The sequence below is a fragment of the Endocarpon pusillum genome (genome assembly GCF_000464535.1).
Source record: "Endocarpon pusillum Z07020 unplaced genomic scaffold scaffold1275, whole genome shotgun sequence".
Classification (NCBI taxonomy): domain Eukaryota; kingdom Fungi; phylum Ascomycota; class Eurotiomycetes; order Verrucariales; family Verrucariaceae; genus Endocarpon; species Endocarpon pusillum.
The window spans coordinates 213922-232769 of record NW_006913653.1 but is presented as its reverse complement, the minus strand read 5'-3'; the positions used below and the strand labels follow the sequence as shown (position 1 = coordinate 232769).

The 18848-nt window shown below is 51.2% G+C and overlaps 5 protein-coding genes across 5 annotated transcripts; 1 reads left to right on the top strand and 4 right to left on the bottom strand.

The window, feature by feature from the left end:
- Nucleotides 1-1741: 1741 nt before the first annotated feature.
- EPUS_03238 (uncharacterized protein) lies at nt 1742-5243 on the top strand (the record flags this gene model as incomplete). The annotated part of the gene is made up of 3 exons (XM_007789668.1): nt 1742-1816; nt 1938-3106; nt 3152-5243. 3 exons carry the CDS (start codon nt 1742-1744, stop codon nt 5241-5243), a joined length of 3336 nt encoding a protein of 1111 aa, XP_007787858.1.
- An 871-nt stretch (nt 5244-6114) lies between these two features.
- EPUS_03237 (uncharacterized protein) lies at nt 6115-7402 on the bottom strand (the record flags this gene model as incomplete). The annotated part of the gene is made up of 3 exons (XM_007789667.1): nt 6115-6304; nt 6541-6761; nt 6842-7402. 3 exons carry the CDS (start codon nt 7400-7402, stop codon nt 6115-6117), a joined length of 972 nt encoding a protein of 323 aa, XP_007787857.1.
- Nucleotides 7403-8915: 1513 nt separating this feature from the next.
- Nucleotides 8916-13371, bottom strand: EPUS_03236 (uncharacterized protein; the record flags this gene model as incomplete). The annotated part of the gene is made up of 6 exons (XM_007789666.1): nt 8916-9744; nt 9806-11323; nt 11383-12605; nt 12655-12736; nt 12786-13024; nt 13111-13371. 6 exons carry the CDS (start codon nt 13369-13371, stop codon nt 8916-8918), a joined length of 4152 nt encoding a protein of 1383 aa, XP_007787856.1.
- A 414-nt stretch (nt 13372-13785) lies between these two features.
- Nucleotides 13786-14932, bottom strand: EPUS_03235 (uncharacterized protein; the record flags this gene model as incomplete). The annotated part of the gene is made up of 3 exons (XM_007789665.1): nt 13786-13990; nt 14042-14836; nt 14898-14932. The coding sequence occupies 3 exons, from the start codon at nt 14930-14932 to the stop codon at nt 13786-13788; spliced, it is 1035 nt and encodes a 344-aa protein (XP_007787855.1).
- A 1020-nt stretch (nt 14933-15952) lies between these two features.
- EPUS_03234 (uncharacterized protein) lies at nt 15953-18763 on the bottom strand (the record flags this gene model as incomplete). The annotated part of the gene is made up of 1 exon (XM_007789664.1): nt 15953-18763. One exon carries the CDS (start codon nt 18761-18763, stop codon nt 15953-15955), a length of 2811 nt encoding a protein of 936 aa, XP_007787854.1.
- Between the last annotated feature and the right edge of the window lie 85 nt (nt 18764-18848).

The window sequence follows — 18848 nt, the reverse complement described above, 5'->3', positions numbered from 1 at the left end:
GAAAAGTCGACATCTTCCGTACCGCTGGAAAAGACGGCTGCAGGGGTTCAACACTTTTCTTTGGGCGCCGGGTCCAGGGCTTGCTCTGGTCAGATGATAGCTCAGAGGCTTCTGTATTGCGCCCTGATCCGCATCCTTTCTTGCTACAGAATTGTAGCAAGCCTATCCGAACCACCAAAGATAGATTACGTAGATTATAACCAGTTCAAGAGCGCCTTGGTGGCAATTCCGAGAGACTTTTATTCCAGCTGGTGCCTAGGGACAACGCTGCAGAAAGTAATGAACAGTGTCTGGAGGAAGCAAAAAAGCGAACAGAGGATTATTATGCTGAATGAAGCAAAGCTGATACGAAGCTGCTGGAAAGACGGATAGCGATCGAGGGTCCCAGACTGACTGACTGACTGACTGACTGACTGATGAGATAATCGATGTTTCAAGCTACTCTGAAGTAAGGATTTTGCTTGGTTGATGAGATGGTGATGTGTATATGTGAGGAGCTGGGAGCTTGGATGCATCCCCACAAGATGCCCCCTTCCCCCCAATACATGAATTGCCAAGCCTGAGCTAGGTTAGTAGTGGCTTCTAGAAGCCTTGGCTTTATTCTTGACCTCCAACCTCGATTTTCAGCCAGAATACAACCTCGTCCTTCTATCATAAATCTGGTCGTGAAGAATAGCGAAAAGGATCTATCGGGGCGTCGACGCATTAAAGCTCTTTTGGCGGTGGTGAAAGCTATTTGCGAGATGATTCGACTGTCTTCAAGAAAAGTACTCAAGAACGCCACTGGTTGGCTGCCTATTCGAAGTTCGCCCATTGTCCCAGCAGCCTCTCTGGCAACATCGTCTGCCAACTAACTTAGGGGCGATGAGAGCAATTCCACACACCCCGCCTTCTGAGACACTTGCATTGGACGGTCTGTTCATATAGTTGGACTACTTGTGCTATATGCATGTACTAAGGGGCCCCAGAGCAAGGGACATGAATGCCACCCCTCCAGGCAGCAACTTACTGTTCCAGATTAAACGCACTTCACTTTGTATAGCAGCTCACCTGCATACAGTAGTTGCTGATATGGGTTTGCAAGCACGCAAAGTGATTACTGATCCTACAGGTGCTAGGGCAGTATAACCAACCGCTAAGATTTGCTTCGCTAGGGACATGGTGGTATGCGTGGACAGAAGCATTCCTGGTCTTTGCAAAGGTTGATACTCTGAAGCGAGGTTTGGGGATTGAATTTGGTTTGCCAGTACACAGAACAAGTGGTAATCCTACAGTGTGCAAGCTGCGCCGTGGTACTAGCCTGGATGGAGCAACATCATGTGCATTGCTAACCAAGCCGGCAAGATGTACGGGTTCCTGGCACTGCAGGGTGAAAGATGCGATGCCGATTTGAGGGCAGGCTTCGCGCTCTGCAGGACTAGGACAGCGTTGCAGCAACCAAGTAGATAGTTCCCAGAGCATGGACAGCGACGACACATGCTTCTGGTAAGGGAAGAGTGTTGCTGGATATTGGCGCTGGGCAGCTTGGTCTGCTTAGCTTGGTCTGCTTGGGTGCATGCTCTGACATGTCCTGGGTGTTTTTCTCCCGGTGGCCCGCATGTCGGTGACAACATATTGCTGCACAAATCGTAGAACCAATGTCTGGGTACCTGGATCAGACATATCACACAAGAGTACACAAGAGTACACCAGAGTGTGCAGGGGGATCAAGCATGGGGGGATTGGTGGAGTGGGTGCAAAAATGTGCGAGTGGTCGGCAGAAGCGGGCGAGCAAAAAGCGAGGCAAAATGGGGACGGAGGCGGCCGAATGAAGCAGGTAAGCCGGACCTCTCCCAAGCCGCAGTTGAGTTAGCGAGTTAGCGAGTTGCGAGTTAGTGAGTTGTGAGTTGGTGCAGCTGGCAACTGATTCAAGCTCTCACCCACACGAAGTTCGACAGCCCCAACCTCCACCCTTCGCAGATGCCTTCGATGATTACATGGCGAGGTCCCGCAGGAGCCCACTGATGAGAGACCAGTGGAGAGCCGAAGAGGACGCTCGACATAGGCCTGACAGTCGACACAGAACCGCAGACAAATTTGATCCAAGACCACCTTCTCCCCCGCCGGTGCGACGTGAACTCTCCAAAGACAGGTATCAAGGGCGCGAAGTGGTTGGAACTGAGTCGTATCGCCCTTCCAGAGACCGCGAGAGATCTCGGGAATCCAGGAAGCACAAACATCGTAGAGCCTCGCCCTCACCTAGAAGACACACCAAATCCAAACACGCCGAACCCAAACGACCACGACCCCTACCCCTGGCCCTGGAAGAGAGAATCACGCACCCTCGAGATCAGCCTGCCGTCAGTGCTAGCAAACGCAGGAGGACGCGCAGTCCTTCACTTGCCCGCAGTGATCGCTACGTTCCATCCTCACGCAGACACAGTCGCAGCAGGGATCGTCCAGACCGAAGAGATAGGCGTGCTGTAGGTACTGACCGCGCTTTCTCGCCCCGCAGACATTCTCCTGCTCGCCCTGCTCGACCAGATCGTCGACCAGGAACCCCGGCCTTTGATACCTATATTCCTTCTCATCGAAGCCGCGATAGATCACGAACCCCTCCCACCCGCTCCAGGAGAAGCAGGCATTCCCGATCGCCTCGGCAAGAATCTCCTCCACACCATCCGCGTCGTGATAGAGGTCGAAACCCCGACCGTGAGCTGCGTGAATTATCTCGCACTCCGATCCGGCGTAGGTCATCTCGATCCGAGTCTCCAGCACTGGAATCAAGACCCAATAGGAAGATGCACTCGACTCAGAAGATTCAGTCCATCATGGACGACCCGAACAGGCCACCTTCTCCTTCTCGACCGATGGCACAATATCAGCAAGGCAACCATGATCCAATGGATGGACGACCTCCCATGCGTGGTGGTTACTCTTCACATAACAATATGATGCATCCAAACCGACCTCCCAGGCCACCGCCCGTAGATACCCGTCATTCCTTTGGCGGCTCTCCTGGCTTCGTCACGCCAAACAGCTCCTATCACGGCTCGCCGCAGTCTGCATCTCCATTTGGCAATCGAGGAGGCTGGGGTGGCCAACAGCAATTCCATGGTCCACATGGGTAAGAGGATTGACCTTTGATAACCAACCCCGCTGACCGATACAGACAAATGCCGGCACACTCCCCTCCATACCGCCAAAACAGCTATCCTGGACCAGCCGGTAATCCGAATCCCTATTACCAGAACCAGCAGGGCCAATACGGCGGACCGCCCTCCCATGGCTTCCAACAACCATCCTATCGAGGTAACAATCCTTCTTACCGAGGAGGTCATTTTCAGCATCCTTCCGATCGACGCTTTTCAGGCCCTGGCCCCAGTCCTCAGCAACAATTCTCTCCTCCCTCGAGAGGTCGTGGTGGTCATTTCAGCAACTTACAATGGACCGCACCAGGTGCGAAACGAGCCGGCCCACAAAGCCAGAATTTCAATTCTAGCCAACAGAACTCCATACACTCTTCTCCAGCCCTGTCTCACCGCGGATCACAAGAATCGTTCACCAACCCTGATGAAGATGACAATCCCTTTCGACCTTCCAAAGATCTGCAAGTGGAGGATGAAAAGAAGAAGGACAAGATGGCTCCGCCAGGGAGACAGCAGGGTAATGACAACCAACAAAAAGATGCTTCGAAATTCTCCTTTGCATTCAAATCGAAAGCACCCCCTTCAGCTCCAGCTAAGCCTCCACCAGATCTATCAACCAGGATGAAAGACTCTCTTCCTCCGCGGGTTACAGATGGTCCGAAAAACCCGAACCTGCAGCCCATCACCAAGTCTCGACTCGAGCCACGAATTGAACGACCCGATGATCGGCATGCTACACGCAAGGATGACCAACGGGATGGCAAGAGAAGCGAACAACGCGCTCGAGATAACCAACATCGACGCTATGACGGCCGGCGCGATGGCTTCCACAACGATCGCCGGCCACCACGCTCTCCTTCGCCTCCGAGAAAGAAGATCAAAAAGATCATCAAACCACGACCCACCGTTCCTGCCGAAATGTCTGCGTCAGACTCAATCTACTACCGCAAACCAGGTAACGAATCTGTTGTTGGCGCAGGCACTTACGGTAAAGTCTTCAAGGCCATCCACATCTACACACGAGACCAGGTTGCCCTGAAGAAGATCCGCATGGAAGGTGAACGAGATGGATTCCCCATCACCGCCGTACGCGAGATCAGGCTACTTCAGCACCTGCGGCACAAACACGTCGTCGCGCTACAGGAAGTCATGGTGGAGAAGAACGAATGTTTCATGGTGTTCGAATACCTCAGCCACGATATGACAGGCTTGATCAACCACCCCACCTTCACTCTCACCCCAGGCCATAAAAAGCACCTCGCAAAGCAAATGTTCGAAGGACTTGACCATCTTCACCGCCGTGGCGTGTTGCACCGCGACATCAAAGCCGCCAACATCCTCATCTCCAACACAGGGATCCTCAAATTTGCCGATTTCGGCCTCGCCCGCTTCTACACTAAATCCCACCAGAATGACTACACCAATCGCGTCATCACCATCTGGTACCGCCCGCCAGAACTCCTGCTCGGAGAAACCCAGTACGGACCCGCCGTCGACATATGGTCCGCCGCCTGCGTTTTTGTGGAGATGTTCACCCGGAAGGCCGTTTTCCCTGGCGAAGGAACCGAGCTGTCACAGCTTGACAAGGTGTATGCTATGCTCGGTACGCCTACCCGCAACGATTGGCCGCGAATCGTCGATCTCCCGTGGTTTGAACTTATGCAGCCGGTCGAACGGAGGAAGCGGCAATTCGAATCTCAATATCGCGACGTCTTCACCCCCGCTGCCCTCGATCTCGTGACCAAGATGTTCCGATATGATCCTACAAAGCGCCCGAACGCGGAGGAGGTGCTGGCGCATCCATATTTCCTGGAGGAGCAACCGAGTCCGCAACAAGCCGTCGAACTAGAACAGATCAATGGCGATTGGCACGAGTATGAGAGTAAGCAGATGAGGAGGGAGAACGAACGGAAGAGGAAAGAGGAGTATACTCGGGAGCGGGAGAAGAGGAAGGCGAGGGAGGCGGGGTTGAGGGAGGGGGTTGTGGAGGGAAGTGGCGTTGTGGAGGGACAGCAGGAGAAGAAGCAAAAGCTTGGAGGGAGTAGGCCTGGCTCTAGGGACGAAGGTGGCGGGAGTGCGAAGACCACAATGGCGGGATCGCATGCAACATCTTGAGCGGTCAACTAGCACTAATCCGGGCACCTTCATCCGAGTCGCACCCTTGGCCCTGGTAGCGGAATGAGTGGAGTGGTTTTGATCAGAAGACGCGAGGAGAAGCTTTCGGGGATGAAAGGGCGTTCGCAGCGGTGGTTCATTGTTCGCGATCCGGTCACCTACGAGAGCGCCAACCCTGAGAGCATACGTGCAGGGCTATTGGCATTGAAAGCACGGGAGCGAGCTTGGGAAGTTTTTGACCTTGTATATATCACTTAGCCACGCCCCCTGCATTCATCACAACAAGACAAGATGCGCCGGCGTATGCATTGCCCGTGGTCTTTCTTCACACTGCTATTTTTCTGCCATTTCTCAGATCGGCGTGGAACCCCCCTCGACTGCTACCGATCTGGTGATTCGTTCGTGGAAAGGGAAAAAGTACCGCTAAGGAACGGGAACAGGAACAGGTTTGCTCCGGATGGGGACATGTAGATGGGTTCGTCACCAGGGAATCAATCCATGCGTCGCAGATTCGATGAGAGGGGGAAAGTGATAGGGAGAAGATAGATAGATAGATGGTAGGGATTTTTGTTACCGGTTGCTTGCTACGGAGGTACTGTACCTGCTCGGAAGTTGGATAGGCGGTTGCAGTCAGTAGTTAGCCTCGAACTGCCTCTGACATGCCCCCAGAAAGTGGTGAGTTAGTGTGGTAGTTAGTCATGAAAAGAAGACGCCAAGGTTCGACGGGAGATTGTGTTTATCACACAGTTGATTCTACAGTGACGCAATCCATCGATCGATCAACCAGCCCAATCAGCCCAACATATATATCCCCTTTCTATAGCCTGTAGAAATATGAAATATACACGACATGGGGCCATGAATACGGATTTCAGCCATTCCACCCGCCATCGACCCGATACACGGCGCCGGTGACGAAGGAGCTCTCGTCGGCGAGCAGAAAGCAGATGAGCTGGGCGGCCTCGTCGGCGTCGCCGCGCCGCGCCAGGGCGCATCGGTCGGGGAGACGTTGTCCAAAGGCCTGGTCCATGCGCTCGAGCATCGGTGTGGCGATGGCGCCGCTGTGAAAAGGGATGGAGTGTGTCAGTTAGTTAGTTGGTCGGTGGTTAGTACTTAGCTTAGTAGGCAGACAGCTTGGAATCAGGGTCTTGTCGGGTTTGGATGGATGGGAAGGGGGCAGTGGAAGCTTTTCTCTTTTTTTCTTTCTTCTTTTTCTTTTTGGGGGTTTATTTTTTGAGAGAACGGGAGCGAATAAAAAGAGAAGAAACATGTAAGAGAAGTAGTGCGTAGAACTGACGGAGCAACAGCATTGACCCGGACGCCCCTGGCGCCCTCCTCCTGGGCCGCGCACCTGGTGATGGCAATGACGGCGTGCTTGCTGGCGGAGTAGGCGACGTGGTTGGCAAAGCCCGTCAGGCCGGCCAGACTGGACGCGTTGACGATGCTGCCTCCGCCCCTCCTGCCGCCGTCGCCCTGCCTGATCACCTTCAGCTGCGCGCGCACGCAGTTCAGCACCCCCTTGCAGTTAGCGTCCATGACGCGGTCGAACTCGGCGTCGTCGTCGTCGCCGAGGTCGCGTACCGCCACCCCCGCCGCACCGCTGTATCGGCCAGGTTGGCCGCCCCGTCGAGCGCGCCCCCGCCGAAGTGCGAGATCGTGCGCGCCATCCAGTCGTCGACTTGGGAGCGGTCCCGCACGTCGACGACGCTCGTGAGCACCTCAACCGCTCTTTCTCCGCTGTTCAAGGATCGCAGTTCGTCCGCCACGGCGCTGAGCCGGTCTTGCTGGATGTCGGCGAGGGAGAGGCGCGCGCCCTGACGAGCGAGGAGTTTCGCGGTTGCGAGACCGATGCCCGAGGCGGGGCGCCGGTGATGGCTATGGTCTTGCCGGATAGAGAAGACATGTTGGAGGTTGGGGGAAAGATGAGTGGGAGGAAGGGAGCTGGACGGATTGCACATGGAACATGCGTTGTTTTTCTTCTGCTCTTTTTTCTTCAACAGGGGTACATAACCCTGTTGGGCGAGAGAGAAAGAGGAAAAGTACGGTGTTACATTGCTACCGACCAAACTATGATAGCATGCTAGGTCTATACGGATGCCGCCGACGCGAGCCACGGCGGGCGGTTGAAGGTGCAAGGATTGAGAACCAGAAGAGCACATTGTCGATATCGATACGTAAGTTGATGCCTCATGATCCCAGGTGCCACTCGCAGAAATAGAAATAACATGTGAGTGGTGGGTCGTACAAACCAAACATACTTATTTACCACGTATGCAGCTCGTGTGCACACCCAATTAAACCTGAAAAAGTCGAGCTGTGAGAGAACATGCCTCATACTTACCCCAGCAGGGTTTGCATTTTTGCGTAACTAAGAAATAAGCCAGCCGTGATCCTTGCCATCGAGTAGTAAGTTACTCGCAGCAAAAGACGATGAGGCTCTAGGTATCTTCCCTGTACGGAGTGGTGCATCAAAAATCTTCAATATACAGAGTACTCCGTACGTTAATCAGGATTACCCACAGCTAGCTATTCTGTAGGCGACGTCAGGGCGGCCAAAGGGGCTTCGGGCCGTATGACGGAAACCTAGCCAGACTGGACTTGTAAGCCATGCCGAGCGGCCTAAAAGAAGACCCTATAGATTTCCAGATCAGGGGGTCACCGCTGGGTGGCATTCCGGGGGCGGCTCTCTATAATGCGCGATTTATGCGGTATTTAAGCTCAGCTGGAGTATGCTAGTGGAGCTCTATCGATTTTCTTTAGCGTATCTTGAAGATCTTTGATGCATGACTCCGTACTCCATATGGAGTCCCATCTTATCCCGGCTCGGATCTCAAAAGGCCAGGATAAGTGCTTAACTAGCCAGCCAGGAGCCCAGCGAGACCTTGCGATACTATCAGAAGAGGGATCAGTTTAGGTGCTACGGAGTACATACGTACCATTTCCCCGCGTCCAACAGGCCACCACGCAGGACAGCCACAACTTCCATCAAGATTTCTTCATGCTTCGTGCTCCAAGCACCAGTTCTTATCTGAAGTGCGAAGATAGAACGAGAGAAAGGGAAGGCCTGCAGTCTTTGCAATCCTTCGACGCGGACATGCTAAGCAGTCCAGCAAGTAAATATAATAACCTTGGCCGGGAAGTGCTCTTCTACTTATCCCAGAAGGTCGAGGGACGGACTTTAACGACAGACACATTTCTGATTCGATGCGGGAGCTGGAACGACCAAAGCGCGTCAGAACATTTTCCTGAACGCCTTAACCAGGCCCGTTTACATGCAATCGGAAGATATCGTTTCATCACTTTTGCTCAATCAACACCCCAGGAATTCGAACCGGAGACCACCAGGTCTTTGGAAGCGAGGAGCCCTCGGGTAGTCTCTTCGAGGAGGCGATCTTGTATCATGCCACGCCATACCATGCCATGCTGGATCGATGCTGTGGATAGACACAGAGGCGGGAATACTGAACAACAGGACACGATCGGAACTACAAATCAATGGCGCCATGAAGATGCAAACGCAGACGCAGCAGATGAATGATGCTTGCTTGATAGTGCCAAATGTGACTATGTGTGGATTCTGCGATTCTGGAAAAAAACTTCTTATGGAGAAGGGCCGTCGGCCTGCAAATGCAAAGAACGATTTGGACAGACATGAAATGTCCGTTCGCTCACTCAATCGATGCCTTCCAGAATCTCTTGATCATCTTCCCTAGTCCCCTCCTCTCTCAGTCCCTGCCACTCAACCTCCCCTTCCTCCCCTTCTACCTCCCTACTCTCCTGCGAGTCTGGAACCAAAACTACAACCTCGGACCTCGCTGGAAGTCGCTCGGCTTTCTCAGATGTCGCATGGCCTGCATTCGGTTCATCCTTGCCATGCTGATAGCTTTTGTTTGCGCTTCCACTGAGAAAGTCGGTGTTCACCGTATCAGCTGATGCTGTGGATGGGCTTCGTCGTGGTGGTAACTCAACTACTATGGATGCATCTCTAGATCGACGACGTACAGATTTCTTGCTGACACTAGTGGTGTCTTTGAGCTCCGAGGGATGTTCGAAAAAGTCGTCATGGTGCGTACCGATCTTCTCGCTGGAACCATGTTTGAAGAAATCATCTTTCGCTACCGGAGCTTTCTTCTTTGCAGAAACGCTCTCTGGCACAGGTTGAGAGTCATCATCGTCGTCAATAGTGATGGCTGCTTCCCTCGTGCCAACGCCTGATCTTGGTTGCACAGGGGCACCAATATTGACGTTGGCAAAGGCGTCGGCAAAGAAGACTGAACTTTTCGATGGCAAGCGCTTCTTGGAGGGCTGATACGCCACAGGAGAACCGGTTATGCTGGAAGCCTGATCCTTCGCCAGTGGATCTCTTGGTGGTGTTGCTTCTTTGTGAGAAGCTTGAATAGCGTTGAGTATCCTTGCGCTGATTTGGTCCTGCTGCAGCTCGTCCTCGCTATCATTTTGCAATGCGCTACGCGGAATATTGGTATTATCTGGGGACGTAGCTCTTGGTGGAGGCGCAAGCAGAATTTTTCCAACGTCCGGGACCGGAAATTCAGGGTTCTTACCCTCCTGCTCGTCGTGAAGGCCTCTGAGAAACCCTCGCATCCTGCTTCTGAGCTCTTCGCTTGCCATTATCGGCATGTCCACGTTGATCCATCTCACGCTGGAGAATCTTCCTAACAAATCCAGCAGGGTTCAGAATGAACTTTTCCAGGTAGGCACACAAGTAAAGACCACAATCATAAAAATTAGGTTGAGTAGGGATTCCCCTAGCGGTCATGCCTTTGATATGGCCTCCGTCAATCTCCCATCCTTTCTTACTTCTTGCTTCTTCGACAAGGTATTGACGCAAAGCGGTGCAAGTTGAAGAACGAGGCGTACCGAGGGAATCAAAAGTCATGATAACAGGCGCGAAAACGTTGTACTTTGCGAGCGAATGGCGACCTTTACGTCGACCACGCCCAGATTTCTTGGAAACCGATCCAGGTTGGGGTGAGAAGTATGCTGAAACAGCTTTGGACGAGCTTGCAAGCTCATCCGTTTGTTTGTCAACATCGCTCAAAGAAAGATGAGACAGTGACTCGGTAGTCTTCTCTGTCGGTTGATCATGAGTTTCTGTCGCTTCGACATCTGTTCGAGCCTCATCCTCTTTCTCTTCCAAAGGAACGACCGCTTCCCTTGAGAGTGTTGTATCTTCCTCATTGTGATCTCCTTCGTTATTGGTAATGGAGTTGAGCTTCGAGAGATTGCAGATGATTACCACGTACCAATGATAACTCTCATTGACCGGCACGATAACGAAGTCGCGCTCGAATATGTCAATATTCCTTGTCCATTTCTGCACACTTCCGTAATTGATGCCTTTTTGGCCTTTCGAAGTTTGCATCAATCTCTCGTAGAAGTAGGAATTGTAGAAATACACCCTTTGAGCAATTTCTGGACGGTTCTGCTCCAGATGGTACTCAAGGTATCTCAGGAAGAAGCCGATCAAATTGTCATTCAGAAACTCGTCTTCGTCCAAGCGAAGTAGATCCGCGAACTCTACAGCCATCCGTCGTTTGCCGGTTGGGGGATAGGTGAGGGGAATTTTCCACGGTTCACCCAAGCCATATACTGCAGAATACTTCTCTTTTGGCGCTTCTTCTACATCCCTGTTGGACATTCCCGCTTCGGGATGCGACCGAGCGGCTGCTATTCTGGTTGACGAGGAACGAAGTCTGCTTGCGTTGGATATCTGAGCTTGGTCAAAAGTATACTTGTTGGCAGATACAGCAGGAGTCGTCTGCGCAGATGCAGGATAGGATTGATTAGCTCTATCTTTCCCGCTTATGACGGTAGGTATTCTGACGTCTGCACCAGACCTCCTCGAAGTTGAGGTTGAAGTTTGCAGCTGGTCAATAAGTTTAGCTGGTCTGGTGGGAAATTTTGTCGAATTTGTTTCCTCATCCTGGAAATGATGTGATGTAGTGCCTGAGGCTTGCCGTTGACTGCTGATTGGCTGCCTTTTTTCATCCGCTATTCCTTCCCACAACGCACGATGATCTACCTCTGGCTTGTGCTCGAAGGATTTGCGCAAATATTCACTGTATTGAGAAGATTCAGGTCAGCGCTTTAGAAAGACGTGGAGAAGAAATGTACGCACTCATCTCTCTGCATTTTCGATGGGTTATGGCCAACGCCCAGCACTAACGAAATGAAGTCCTCTTTGGCCTGTCTGGAATTGAATTCGAGGTCCATCTGGGAAGACGGTTGTCCTTGACAATGTGACATGTGTAGTTTGAGCTTTAAACAATCATTACTTCCATAGGAAACCCTGTAGATTTTGCGAAGCTGGATCCCAGGCCATAAGGGCTCCTCGCTAAGCAAAGACGCATCGTCATAAAGTCGCATCGAGTTGTCGGCAACCACAGCGGTGTAACTCCTATCTCCAGGAAGAAACCCATATTTCAATTGACGTAAATCAAAAGTACCTGCTCCTGGATTGGCAGTCTTCGATCTGACCTTGGACTTGTTGCCCGTAACAGCTTTGGCTGCTGTGCGCGATCGAGTTGTTTCAACTCCGGCAACAGCCGTGCTTGAGTGGTGAGATGTACCGTTCGTGCTATGCTGATTGACATGCTCTCGAGCAGATCCAGCGGCAGATGCATATTTCGGGTGCTCTTCTCCTTCAAGTATTTCGCCTTCTCCGTCGCTCGGCAGCATACCTGCTGTGAACAAGTTACTGACAACCGGGGGTGTATTTCTGCCATTCTGTTTCTCGTAGGGTTCTTCCGAAGGTCGGTGTGATTCGAGCGGTGTTGCGGAGTCGTCGTTAATACGTTGTTGATAACGAGCCTTCTTAGAGGCTCGCGTGAACTCCTCGGGGTCAGAATCGTCTGGGTGCTGTATATTTCCATGCAGAGGCTTTGAGGGAAGTGGTGGTGACACTCCTACCAGTGCATTTCTCTTTGAATTATTATTCTGCATGGTCTCCTCGACTGACTGGTACTCGGCCACAGGAATCGGCAGCGGCTCAGAGATTTTGTTCGGACGAGGCGGCTTCTTGCTTGGAGTTCGTACAGGGCGGGACACGGTCATAACAATGTCCTCATCAGAAATAGAGCTAAACATTGGCGACACAGCCCCCGCGCCTTCGTCCTTTACGTAAGGCTTCATGCTAGGGTCAAGACGTGGGCGCTTCGAAGGAGGCTCACCGGTACCATTCTTTGTCGAACTGCTTGCGTCTGGGCCAGTGATGTACTTTCGAGATCCAGATGGTCTCCACTGCGTGCTAGACGGGTTCTGTAACCGTCTTCCTAAGGCAGGTGAGACTTGATTGTTGTTGGTATTGTCAAGAGTGTTCACTGGCCGAAGGATTGGGCCATGCTTTTCATAATATCAGCTTGACCAACCCAGTAGTAAAGAAAGAACGCACTGGCATTGTGGGTGAGGAAGGCTTCCGAATTGCCTTTCGTAAATTAGGACCCGGAATGAGGACTGCTGCCGAGTCAGGCGGCCTGTGTACTGGTCAAGATCAAGCAAATATCTAAGTCAAAGTAGTCTTACGCATTGCCTGCAAAGAGGGCCCGCTCATCAGCATCCACAATTAAATATTGGTGATGAAGCTGGGGTTTCGATGGTGGTGCCTTTGGTCTAAAATAGTTCCACCCGTCGGTCATGTTGCCGTCGTTCAGATTTGTCCCATCATACCTGGTAGAGTTGGGAGATGATTCCTGCCTCCTCGTACCGGAAAGGCGCCGGCCTGGCTTGATGCGGCGCACCCGTGGCTCAGGAGGGGAAGAGGTCTATAAAAGACACCAAAGTCAGAAACTTTGTTAGATTGCACGTAATTGTTCTCCGTCCCCAAGACTGTGAATCATGAAATCTGTACCTCTATCGGATCATCCTCCCTTGTGTCGAAATTCTGGATAAGGAACTGCGTTGCCTTGGCCCCTTTCTGTGGTTTTGTGTCTGTGTTTGAAGATGTGTTTGATCGGGAGTGTGGCATACGAGCCGTTGCTGGGGATCTTGCGGGATCATTTGATAGAGATTGGACATCGGACGTAGGTCGCTGGAGAAGTCGGGGGGGTTCCTTGGAGGAAGTCAACGAAGATAGGACATCAGAGAGTGTCTTCTGAATGGTAGAGAACATGTAAGACCTGTTCACCACAATAGATGTCCAACCAGTTACTTAGCATTAGATATGGGCACTTTTACGACTGATTGATTGCTTCAATTTGGAGTACATACTCCGTACTGTTTGGCATGTTGGAGACACGTTCGAATTTGCAGGGTTTCCTGTAACTAGCTTGCCAACTGACGTGTGTTTCTTCCCCGCATGCAAGCAATATTTAGAGCCACACAAGCTTAGTTAAGGGGCCCCGGACAAACCTCCCCCCACTCACCGGAGTACCCTTACAGACATACACAGCAAAAGGTAGATGGAGATCTCATTGTTGGCTTGGGAGGCCACTTAGTTGATTCATTGATGCTATTTCCGCTAAGACGACAGATCCAATGACGCAAGCTTGCTGAATACATTGAAACAAGCCATCAGGTACATGTATCACAGCGGACCCCTCCCCTTACCCTTTTCTGGATCCTCCTGAAGGGTTTGCCTCCGTTTGTCGTGCCCTTGTTGGACCTGTGTTGATCCCCCTTTCTGCTGGCGAGCTTCATCCAGGGCACTCCGCTGTGCAATGCTATCGTCGTGGCTCTTCCACACAATGTTGGTATCGGCTGGGAAGGCGAGTAGGCGCTTTATCGTCTCTCTGTGATACGTTAGTTTGATCCTATAGTGCTCAAGGGAAGAGTCAGCAAACCGAATCTTGACGTTTCTCCCGCCATCATTCTTGGTCCAGACATTCAAAACGTCCTCGCCGCTGCGGACACTCAGCACTGCGCCACAGACTTCCTCCCCAGCCTCCATAAACTGGTCGCCAACAATGGCGAACAGCAAATCTTCCCAGTATCGGTCTGCTACTCCCTTTTTGAGCCTGACTATCCATTTCCCTCCCCTTTTATTCGCCTCGTCTTCCCATACTGGTCTGATCCCCTCCTTGAATATGTGGTAGTCAGAAACAGACGGCAATTGGGAGGGACGCTTCAAATGCGAATATATGGTCCAGAAGGTCTCCACAGTCGATATGGAGGCCAGCTTAATTGTTGATTTCTCATAATCAGAATATTTACTTGTGGGAGGGCGGTAGAAGAGATTCCAAGTAGATCTTAGAGGATGGTCGGAATTGTTCGAGTTTGACGTGGCAGATGTAGTGTTCGGAGTCTTAGATTTCGATCTGTCGCTGTCCACAGCTTCAACGTTTGTGTCTTTTCCCCCTCTGTCCCGTCCATTCAAATCAAACACTCCTGCTGCCCCAGGTGTCTTTGGGGTTTTGACAGTCCCGAAGGAAGCAAATGCTCCAGATCCCAAGCCAAAAGCAGAAGATGCGCCGGCTGAAGGAGAGTTGGTGGCAAGTGGAGAGATGGCATTGAAAGGATTTGATTTGCCGTGAGAGGAAGAATCACCCAGGCGACGATTGCTGCCAGAGTTTCGAGGAGAGTCTATCTTGCTACCGTCCTTGTTGTCGCCAGTCATAGACAGGGAGAGCTTGCCTGTACTGGTAAGTGTCAGTTTGCGCAAAGAGTATGCGAGCGTTCCACTTTTCCACGCCTACGTACTTAGATCTCCGTGTCCATAAGTTTGCGTTATCCATGAGAGACACCCTGGCTGCCTGTCAGGGTGGTTGAGAGTTTAGAACAGGACTGCCGCGCGTGAGGAATGCAATGAATTCGATTCTGTTTTATCGAGCGCATCAATTCAAGGGGAGTATCGTGGTGTTGCGGTTCGTTGACGAAGCGGAAAGGTAATTGGGAGGCTAAGAGCTTCGAAGGTCTAACAGTATTATGCAATGTAAATTCGTTCCGCGTACTGATTGTACAGTGGTGCTACAGGGCGTCACGTTGTCTTAAACAATAAGGGCTTGTAGACTGTTGCTGGCTTCTCTGGGATGTACCGAGTATGAAGGTGCCCCTGCAGATTTAAGCGCTCCATCCCTAACCTTATCTGGAAAATTGCCACTAAGTTAGTTGAGGAATCCTGGGCGCCGCACCTCTTTTTTCTCGCCCGTCTTGACCGTGAACTTCTTCCATCTTAAAACAAAAGACCACTAACTCAAATCATCGTCAGCTATATCCCAACCCACTCTGTGAAGCTGTCGGTTCCGATGTGTCGGTCGAGATGAATGTATAATATTCCGCATCTAAAACCATTGTTACGAGGGCTCTCCGGAGCTGCCATGATGGGACGATGACCTGATTGACGGAACATAGAAACGAATATTGCTTTCTGACCAATTGCTGGTGTATCATTTGTGGGTTCATCTTTGTGAGTGTCTCCTACTTGCGACAAAAGACTTGCATGATGAGCATCGTAGTTCTGGTAATCCAAGAAAAGCTCAACCGCCAAAGAGCAATGTTGCGCTGGTCGAGCATGAGGTCAATGGCAATGTCTGACAGCAGAAGGCTTTATGCGAACAAATGATTATTTTCTGGGGAGTTGCTGACTTCCTGTGAACAGAAAGGCCTTTCATATTTTGCATTGGTAGACAGCCATGCCGAGGCTCTACCTGAATCAGTGTCTAAAACTGCATGGCTAGAGATACAACTCCTCAATGCTGTTCCATACCAATGGCCTCTCTCGCTTAGTTCTGCACCTCTATACTGCCATATACTCGTCAAGCGATGCCTTTGTCCCAACTGTCGTCCATGCTGGCTCCGTCACTGCTCCAAAAGATGTCATCATAGGTCGAGCTGCTAAGGTTCCTGCCCGGCTCACTCCTCTGCAGATCCATGACTTGATGGTGCAGAATACCCTTGCGGATTTCGGCCTTCTCACGTACATCTTGTCCTTGTAACTCCACAGCGAAAGAGTTCTTGACAGCGACTGCAATTGATCCGATATTAGGTTGGTGCTCATCCACCCAGACCAGATTTGAAGAGCTCACATAGGGCTTTTCAGCTGGGAAACTGGGCGAAAGGCCTTCTTGTCTTGCTTTCTCCGATTGGTAGCATGCCAGTTTCTCCTTCATGTGATGCTGTTTGGTATGAGTGATCTCTGGATGCTCCGAGCTGCTTGAAAAGACACTAGAAAGATTCCCTCTGGTAAAGAAAGATTTCGAATTCTTAGCGGAAGACATCTGCCTGATCCGATGATCTTTGTAGAATTGATCGCGTACCGTCTGGTACAGTGTTGCTGTCTTGTCAACACAGTTTGTCGCGTTCGTGAGGACACAAGCGTCATCTTCCATAGACCAGCTTCCCTTAGAGGGATACCTGATAGCCTTGTCTGTGGTTGTAGACGATAGTGTTGGGGATAGGAGACCGTAACCCATGAAACCTTCATCTCTCCGGGCAGCTCCCTCATTCCTGATTGTGTCTTCGTAGCTGTCTATGGGGACTTTGCGCTCCGTACCACCATCTCCAAGACCTCCATTAAGGAGAACTGTAGCCGTGGCAGATGCTGAATCGTCCCAACATGGTCCTGGCATGAAGCTCTCCTTGTGGGAGTACCTGGTGATGCCGATCTCCTTTTCCCACCCTTTCCAGTTCCACTGATACAAGTTGTCCGAGAAATCCTTAAGATGCCTGATATCCCCGGAGTTTGGCAGACCTATCGTTGACAACATGGACCCGAATGCCATGTCGTCCATGATCTGCTGATCATCAGGCTGTGATACTGATTCGGTGTCAGTATTACTGTCGCAAGCCTGTGTTGGAAGATCCATGTTGCTGCATTTGGAAAGACTGTCAAAACGATTGCGAAAAATAAGCGGTCTGGGATAATCAGGTTCTGGTATTTCTTCAAGTCCACCGTCTCCTGGGCAAGAGATTCCCAGTGCCACATCAAAGTTGATATCCGTATCTGTATCGTAAAAGGAGAACGGTTTCTCTAGGTTTTCGTTGTTCATGCGGTAACTAGCACAGGAGGGATTACGAGCCCGGACATGTCTTTCAGTAATTCTACCTTCTGCGGAAACAACGGCCCTTACCGAGTTCGAGGTCGTCCTCTCGCAAACAGGTTCACCTTGCTCAGAGCAAGGGCGTCGGAGATTTGGAGACACGGAAGAATTGGTTTTCGCAAGGCGCTTTCGTTGTGGACTATCTGGGGCTCCGGCACTCGCGTCTTGGGATTTAAAGCCAGTAGTGCTTTCTTCGGACATCATCCCACCTGCTTGGGCTTCTGGAAAAGGATTCGGCAGGCTGAAAGGACCACTTCCCGCACAAACCGCATCACGGGACTGGTTTGAAAAGGCTGACTGTTGTGAGGTTTTGTCATGGATAGGATTGCAGGTCATAGCGGACAACTCATTGAAAAATGATCTCAGATGATCTGGAGAGGAATGCAGAGAGTCTGTGTCATTCTCATCAGCGAAAGAAACCTGTTTTCTGGGTTTTGTGATCTCTAGATCAGTCTCGTGGTCCAAACAAGGTTTCGTGAATATCTTGGTGAGGTAGTCGGCTGGATACATTGCAACTCTTGCCCTTAGGTACACCTTTGTTCGGATGACATGCTCAAGGTGCACCCTTTCATCGAGAAACTCGATAACATTGGCTTTTACGATGATGTTCCGAGGGGGGGCGAATGGTACAATACCCGTAAAGACTTTGGACGACTTGTCGAAAGTCAGCCAGCTTTCAGAGGTCGAGTAAACTATTTCCCCTGCAAAGCCATCACCCAAATTTTGTTCAGACCTCCTAACACACGGCATTAGCGTGTATCTGTGGCCTACCACGGGTACTTCAAGCTCTTCGGTTTGCAAAGTGGGCGTCCCGAGAGACATTGAGAGAAAACGCTCGAGTCGTTGATAGATATTCGGTGCAGAAAAGAACCAGTTGAATCCTGTGGGGGGACCTTGCTCGTACAGTTCTACCATCTCAACAGCGACACTGGACAGGTTGACTGGAGCGGAGTCATTGCTTCGATGCTTAGAAACCGTGTGATAGATATTTGTCCAGGTGAGCAGCTCCTCAGCTCCCACAGACGAGAGGCCCCTCCAAGTTGTGCATGTTTCAGATTGTTCCCCAAAGTCAAATGCTTCCAGAGGAGGATTGTGAACGATCTTGGGTATGAAAAAGTCTATCGGGGATTTTGGAGCTGCCAAATAACGTGAATTCAAGTCCAGATCAGTTTTCCAAGGTGAGAAGGACTTAGGATCCGACACCGGCGGAAGGCTGACCCGGCCAACATAGATGTCATTTCGCCAACTGTAAGGACCATATGTGGGCCAGCCTCTCCAATTACCTCTTCCACCACCACGCAATTCCCGCTGCCGAGGGACAGTTCGGAAGTTTCCAGCAGGAGTGGGAGACAAGGGCAAAGAGGGATTGTGAGGATGAGAAACTGTGGCAGAGCCAGATGATATGTAGGGAGAAACAGGATGTGCAGTTCGTGGGGCGGTCTGCATATTCAGTGGTTCACAGCTTGCGGCACCACTTGTCTCAATAGCAGTCGAGCCCGGTACGGCGAGATTGAGGTTGATTGGCATCTGTTCAGACGAAGATTGTAATAGAGGATCAGGAAATCGATATGTGGGGCGATACTCCTTCGGCAATGTCAAGGTAGTACCGCTA